We start from the raw sequence: 8,075 nt of genomic DNA on the forward strand, positions 1-8,075 counted from the left end.
GGAATTATAAGTGCTGCAATGACTGTTTTAGTGAACACCAATCAGTAGTTGTACCGTGATATAACAGATAAGGTGATCGAACTCTACAGGGTAGGACAAACAACACATCGGGCAACAAGTTAAGTCGATGACCTATTCGCCTTTATGGCGATATAGCACAGCAGCTTTATTATCTCGGTGACCTTTTGAGGTGATGGTACTGTTTACCTGCTCCATTCTCATATTATCGCATTCTTGTGTCAAGAAAATTTCAGACTGAAAGGTCGAGATAACTAGATGAAAAATGGACTTTATTTGTTTCAATCCGTGAAGATGATTGGCCTTCAGTGTAATTATTTACATTTTTCTTACCGAACGATACATACACAGGGTATACGTACATTAACTTCTTCATACCTTCGTCACTTGTCCGCATAGCTGCTTGGTTCAAGTCTTTCTGATCCTTTTAGAAGTTCTTTACTAGCGATTGTAGGTAAGAGGTCTTCAACAGTTTGTACATATTACATATTTGAAAAGAAATGATATTATTTGACATCGACGGCATCACTGTTAGTTTATTATATTTCTTTACTGAGGAAAACGTTTGCAGGATACATTAACCTACTCGTATGGAAAAAATCATTTGCTCCGGATGACTATCCTCCACCTACAATAAAAACAACAGGTCAAAATCGGCCTTTGTCATAGACGTTGGAAAGCAGACGTCATGAGAAATACTTTGTAGGACCTCATCTATGACCTTTTCTTTTCTTGGTGGGACTTATCAAATTTCTATCTAATTACATACTAAAACTTCATTGAGGAAAGTTTGAGCAAAAGTTTAAGTCTTCCATTTTCGAGGTGCACACTACCTTAAGCCCATTTGCATTTTATTGTGTCACTAAGCTCAAACTTTTTCTCGTTATGATCGATCGCGAAGTGAACGACAGTGAAAACTCAAAAATTAAATGAGAAAATCCAAAATAAATAAGTGGGCGTCCCTAACAAGTTATTTGCTGAGCTTGTTGACTTCAGTTTCAAACGAAATATCTTAGTGATAAGATTTGACTGAGTGATTGAGAAAAATGCTCCTCCAATCCGTTGATCTAGCCTAACGCTGTAAAAGAGGTAGCCAATGTAGCCTGAGGTACAGAAAAGGTCATCATTTAGCCATGTGAAGCCTTTGCCTGATGTTTGGTTTTTGTTCTTACATAACGTCTGTGAAGCTGTTTTGTTGTTGGTCTGGGTAAGATATTTACCAGTTGCCTGTGTTGCTTAATATCAAAGGCCCGATAGATCTATCTTTTAGCATTATTTTTTGTGATTTTTCTTCCAAACTAAAACAAGTTCATGGGAATGTACTCATTGAGGGGTGTTAATCGGGTAGAATAAACTGTCCACTGTGACTACATGTGCAATTTTGAGCAAGATAAATAATAAATATTTGCCCAAACATAAAATGGAGCTCTCACGCAGATAACGCAAAAACACAGTACATAGTGCATATATGCATTGGACTCTTCACAGAACAACATAGTAGTCCAATATAATGCATATAGTGCTGAATGTTTTCCACTGGGACACCATATGTTATGCTTTCTTTGTAATATTACCAATTTTTAAAAATGGAGGGAAACCAAAATAACGGTTAAAATACTGGTAAAACTTTATATCCTTTAAATTTGTATAATTTAAAGAAAACCAGAGAAAATAGAAAGGCTTTTAGAAAGGCTACAGGGGCTTTAATAGCTTTAACAATACCGGTGAATTTTGTGAAATCATACCCTGATTTTTTCTGATAATGTATCCGATTATTCAGCATTGCACTGAGGCCCCAAAGCAAGCATAACAAGACAATGTTTTTGTGTAAACTAATAAGGACCCGATTCCATACCATCAAAATTAAGAGTGATCAGATTCCGAGAAACTACGATGTAAAAATAAACTATTATTTTGCAATCCATGAAGACGATTGGCTGTCACCGATCATAATGATTTCAATTATTTTAGGTTAGAAAAAATACGGGTATATACATACATAAAGCATCATTTCTTACCTATCATTTGCCTTGTACACATATATATTTTGACTCTTCCAGAAGACATTGCCTGGCAAGTATAGGTAAGTTTTCCCGCACAAATGCTTATCCCCACAATTGCTTATTTTTTTCTATACTTATTCAATACAAAAGAAAGCAATTATACACAGTAAAGTCAGAGCGTTTTGAAGTGTACAACTTCCACGGCAGATTTGGCCAAAAATAACTCTTACAAATTGCTCACTTTTTGGTAAAAAATGGAAAAGCGAGCACTATTTAAATTTACCAATAAATACAATTCAATGGAGGAAATGTTGTCTTCAGAAACATGATTGATAAGCATGGTTTATGTGTCTATTTGGTATATCTATCTTCGTCAGTACATGTTTGTTTGTAGCATGTATATTTCAATGTATTAAAATACATAAATCGATTGTGCAAGCTTTTTCTTCTCATGATATTTGTTGAACTCTTCCTCCGAAGCTTGTAAAGGTAAACCTACATAGTGAAATATTATTAAATGTACATAGTTTTCACATGACGGATATGATCATGTCATGTACTGCGTTAAATGTTTACAAACTATAATCAAGATTCTAATGAATGTGTTTCTCGTTTAAGCTATGGACCCAGACTTTTTAAAGGATAGAGATCTTACTTTGAAGATTGCTCGTAGGATATCTGAAGTAATGGTAAGTGAAGATTTCAAAAGGGCATACATTGAAGCAGTCGATCCGACTGTCGAAGATGGTGCGTCAATAGTCTTGAAATCCCAAAAAGTCCGAGCAAGATACATTCAGGATGTATTGGATGAATTTGGCATCATATACAAACACCGTAGCGCCACCATGGTCAATAGAGAAATCCTCAGACACTACCACGACGACGAGGAGGTGGGTTGATATGGTCGATCTTCCATTGTGATCACGCTTTTAATAATGCTTATTATTACTTTATCCTACCCGTATTTTGCAAGACATTGTGATGTTAAAAAAGAGGTACTGCTTATGGTCATCTAAAGATACCCACACTAATTTCAGACACGAGTCCATATTGTGTTAACGATACGTAGGAATAGAAGAAGTAAAAACTAATCCCTACAGCATAACTGCCCAGCAGATGCTGTATTTTATTTTATTCTGCAGATACTTTAGCATGTTCTTGAATGTATTGACCTTACAGTGACTTATCAATCATAGAGTGTAAAGTACCATTAATTTGTCATTAATTGTAAACGAACAGAGGATTTTACTTTCTCAAAACATGAAAACTTACATATTGTTGTTCGCCTTGATATTTGAAGCGAGGGGTATTATATGGATTCACGATGCAACGTATCGCAATATCTGTATTTATCTGCAGATTACGAAAGCACTCTTAAACACAATAAACGTTGACAGCCATCACTTGGAAAGCATCAAAATCGGAAGTCCAGTACCGAACATTGCGCTGGTTGACATGGAAACAAGACAAACAATCCCAATGCTTAGTCTCAGCACCTCTAAGGATAAGCCATTGGTGTTCATAGCCTCTTCCTTATCCTGACCTCCAATGAGGGTAAGAGAAATTCACATAGTTCTCAGCACATTAATTAGATTGATAAATGAAAAAGTACTTTTAATGCGGTAATATATGAGATCCGGACAGAGTTTATTGAATTTTTTATTTATTGCATTGTACCCACTCACTAAGCACAGAAGTCAACAGTGACAAGCAGCCGCTACATCGTCATGCCTGAAGAAGCAGTAAATAAGCTGAACCAAGCTATTGGAATTTTGACTGCGACTCCTCCATAAAGCTATCTTCAATGAAACAAAGACACACGCCCACACTGACACATATGCAACTAGATACTAACTCTGTTTGCTCAGGGACGATCCTGTTCACCAAAATAGGAATTTCAAACGAACTGAGTAAACGCTATTTCGGATTCGAAACCTAGATTATATCCATTCGTTTAGCAAAGGAGTCATGAGGGAGTCACATTACAAACAATACATCATTTTAATCGCCTCAATCAGAAATTTGAACTATGTATCAAGGTACAAAAGACAATTTCATGAAGACAATGTAATCATTTCGTAGCTATTATGTTCTCACCCTTCCTAATAGACTGTGGACAGTCCCTAGTGCCTTTTCTGTCTCGATGGGGAACGGATGCGAAAGCATACATTCGTGGTGCTTCGCATTCGGAATGCCCTGCTAGCGCCATCGGCGCTCCGCTTGCGATCCCCCCACCGTCGTATGTGCGAGAGACTACAACAATATGAGACATAAAAAGTACAAGGGACTGCCGACACTCTGCCTTCCTAATGGCCAATGTTATTTAGTGATAACAGAACGTTTATGAGTGTTTTTCTTTGTAACCTGTTGTATTTGTATGAAGTTAGTCGGTTTAGTTGAGTCATAGCAATTTCGTGGTATCATAAAAGGAGACCAACAACATTATGAAGGTCCATTCTGAAAGGATGCAATGGTTTTCTAACATACCAGCCTTTCAAAATGTAGCCAAGACAGCCCTATGATTTTTTAAAGGCGCCCTTCTCAATCCCAGGTTCTCGCATTAGCGAATGTGTCAACAGCCCATTAACAGTTTGTCATTCTTTTGTTTTCCATTGAATATTATATCAAGTAAATAATATTTATATTAGATAAATCTGATAATTTAGTGGGGCAAATCAATGAAAAGTTACCTCTCATTTCATTTTAGGCCATTGTGCACCCTGGCTTTCTGAAGAAACTATACGAAGACTACAAGGAGAAAGTCGACATTTATATGGTTTATCTAATGGAAGCCCATGCCGCTGGCGAAACTCAAGAGTTGGGGCCTCATTACTCATTTTTTAAAGAACACAAGGTATTGGAAGACAGGATTAATGCAGCAAAGTAAGTTTTGGTGTTCTCAGGTTTAAAGGTTTTCAAATGAAGTTTCCTTTTGTGTGTATTTGCAAATGTCTGTCTGTCTGTCTGTCTGTCTGTCTGTCTGTCTGTCTGTCTGTATGTATGTATGTATGTATGTATGTATGTATGTATGTATGTCGAAGTCGCATTTGAAGAAGTAGCAATTTAATTCTTTTACAGGCTTCTGATGGAAATGGATAGTGAATACGAAACCTTTACCAGCGACATGAAAGACGACACCAAGGTACGCATGGTATTGGACAGTATGGATAACTCCTTCTTTAGAGTGTTTGCGGCCATGCCCGATAGAGTTGTCGTGATTGAAGAGGGAAAACTATCATTCCTTGGCAATACAATAGAAGAGCAGTTAGTAAAAGGTATGCTAATGACCGAAGAGCTACGGTATTGGATTGCAGAACGATTTGACGGCCGTAACATAAATTGAAATCTATTGATTTTCATCAGTTCAAAATGACCACATTTTAGATAGGTAGTCCACTCCAGGGTAGGTTAATCGATGTGATGACGTCATGTAAGTAAGTGTAGCACACCTTACAAGACTGATATGCGGTATCATTAATCGTCCTTTGAACATTACCACCGAAAGTGTTGTGTCATTTTGGAAGACAAATTTTTCCATAAGATATTTGTACACATGCTGAAGTTAAATTTTTGAAAGTGCTTTCAAATATTTATTTTAATTCTCTGTTTGTATAAACAAACTAACCATGATTTAGTATTTGCTGCTTTTGTCGAGGATCTTTGACAATGACATGTCTGAATGCATGAACTATGCAAATTTTTCTTTGTATGCTGACGATTCCAAGTTATTTATGGCCATTACTGATATCTCCGATTGCGTCAAACTTCAACAAGATATCAACCAGGTTGTGAAGTGGACGATCAAATGGAAGCTGTCATTAAATGTTAAAAAATGTTCATGTATTTCATTCACTTTCAATCGAAAAAAACCGTCAAAATATTTCCTTACAGATGTGCTAAGCAAACTATCTTGACTCGCACCAACTTTGTAAAAGACCTTGGTGTATTTTTAACAAGTAAACTTAACTGGAGTATGCACATTAACCATGTTGTTTCAAAGGCTTTTAAAATGCTTGGATTTATCAAGCGTTCTTGTAAATATTTTAATAGTATCAAGGTTTTAAAAACATTGTATGTCTCCTACGTCAGAAGCCACGTTGAATACTGCTCACCCATCTGGTCCCCTCATCAATTATATTTGATAAAGAAATTAGAAAGAGTCCAAATAAAATTTATCAAGTATCTTTGTTTCCGTTCATCGATGGCTTACTCAAGGGCTCTGTATAGTAACCTATGTTATGAATTCCGCTTCCCACATTGGAGAACAGGCGGAAATTTTTAGACACCCTTTTTCTTTATAAAATCCTTCACTCAGTTTATAGCGTTCCAGATGTTCTTGCACAGATTCATTTTAACGTTCCTGCTTTTACCTTGCGTCGTGCTGTTCTTTTTAGACCAGTGTCAGCACGTACGAATATCTTGAAACACTCATTTTTATCACGAGCTCAGACATATTTTAATTCTATCTGTAACAAGCAAAATTTGGATATTTTTAATAACTTCAGTAATTTTCGTCATGGATTATGTAAGATCCTTTTTTCTGAATAATTACTTTTTTCTGGATGTATTTCTGTTTATCCTTCGCTGTGTTGTTGTTTTTTTGGTTTTTTATGTGAATTCTCCTGTCTGTTTGTTTACGTTGTTACTGTTATATTTTTCGTTTTTGTATTATATTTTATTTTCAAACGAACCTGTTATTGGGGCAACCTGTTGGTTCGAGATTAAATAAAATAAAATAAAATAAAATTTAACTTGATTGTCAATAGCTCCGTATATTGCATGATTCTTTTTAGGTGTGTCTGCCACATGTTGCCATAGGTTGTATTTTCTTTGCCAATAAATATCATAATGGAGGATTTAAAGTTCTGTTAATGTGTCCGGTTGAGACTGCCACTTCTGTATTCATTGAAAGTATTTTTTATTATATGCCTTGATTCGATAATCTGTAGTTCTCATCGGAATTTATTAAAACATTCATTCGTTTCACAAAAATGTTCTTATATGCCGGTGGTTGCAACTATTAGAGAATCGCATATACTATGCTACCATACTGTCCCGTTCTGATTGGACGACAGCTCATTCCATCGATGCTGAATTACTGTTTTAGCACTTACAGCAGTGGTAAAACGTCCCCTAAACCAGCATATTCGAAGATTTCCCACTCGGTGCATTTGAACGTACATATCTAAACTTAATCCTACACACTCTGATTTCTTTCAAAGACCGAGGTCCGAGCTTAGGTACACAGTTTAGGTCTGTAACTCACCTTTTTGAAAACATACATTTGGATTGATGATAAAAGACATCTTTGAAGCAGAACATTTGGTATGATGTACACAAATTATTGCCTTTAATAGGGCAACGGCGTGCACTTTGCTCGATTGAGAGAGAGTTGAGATGCGACATACCACTGTTTAAAATGACTCATTAAAAATGAAAGCAATACGATGCAGTGCCTTGATGTATTATGGTATATAGTTCTGTAATGCGATCAGAAGAACCTTGCGTGGCTTAAGCTACCTCTTTTGTTGTAGATTTTATAACGGTCACTCCAATACAAAATAAATAGTCGTTTCTGGAGGAAAAATAACTCAGCAAGCATCTGCTGTCCAGATTGTAAATTGCATATGTGCATTTTTGGACACAAAGGCCATTGTCTCGGTACTACTGTTTGAATCAAATATAGTTACAGAAATTCTAATTCATGGTTGTAAAACTAATAGGCTATATGTGTTTCCTATTAAGAGCATTTGCTTGGGATGCCGACGTCGACTTTCTTGCGCAGTAGGTATGTCGGTAGGTAGGATACATTTGTGTGAAATGTTACTAAGGCGCGTTAAATAAAATTCCTTGTTTGCCGTTTCGTTTGCTAGTAGATATTTAAAGAAGATTATGTAATAATTATGTTAAGAAAATATGATTTTCCAAAATAAACCATATAAATAATGAGCTTATGTTAATACACTTGTGTTTTTCGTCTTGTGTTTGTTCTTTTCCCTTGCTGGCTGGTAGGTTTTTCAAAAATTCAAGGACGGCAAACAAAGAATTGTCTTT

At 36.1% G+C, this 8,075-nt stretch overlaps 1 protein-coding gene across 4 annotated transcripts; it reads left to right on the forward strand.

Annotated features, from left to right (window-relative positions):
- The first annotated feature begins 393 nt into the window (after window positions 1-393).
- On the forward strand, window positions 394-6,877 carry LOC139143595 (type I iodothyronine deiodinase-like). 4 transcript variants are annotated; one of them, XM_070714057.1, is made up of 5 exons: window positions 394-472; window positions 2,079-2,101; window positions 2,640-2,911; window positions 4,729-4,904; window positions 5,100-6,744. In XM_070714057.1, the coding sequence occupies exons 3-5, from the start codon at window positions 2,642-2,644 to the stop codon at window positions 5,362-5,364; spliced, it is 711 nt and encodes a 236-aa protein (XP_070570158.1). In that variant the 5' UTR covers window positions 394-472; window positions 2,079-2,101; window positions 2,640-2,641; the 3' UTR covers window positions 5,365-6,744. The 4 variants fall into 4 exon arrangements, with proteins under 4 accessions (XP_070570158.1, XP_070570157.1, XP_070570159.1 ...); XM_070714058.1 differs by lacking the exon at window positions 394-472 and adding an exon at window positions 3,381-3,575 and having other exon boundaries at window positions 2,020-2,101; window positions 5,100-6,877; XM_070714059.1 differs by lacking the exon at window positions 394-472 and adding an exon at window positions 3,381-3,575 and having other exon boundaries at window positions 2,020-2,101; window positions 2,640-2,710.
- The last annotated feature ends 1,198 nt before the right edge of the window (window positions 6,878-8,075 follow it).

The sequence above is a fragment of the Ptychodera flava genome, chromosome 11 (assembly GCF_041260155.1).
Source record: "Ptychodera flava strain L36383 chromosome 11, AS_Pfla_20210202, whole genome shotgun sequence".
In the NCBI taxonomy this organism is placed as follows: Eukaryota; Metazoa; Hemichordata; class Enteropneusta; family Ptychoderidae; genus Ptychodera; species Ptychodera flava.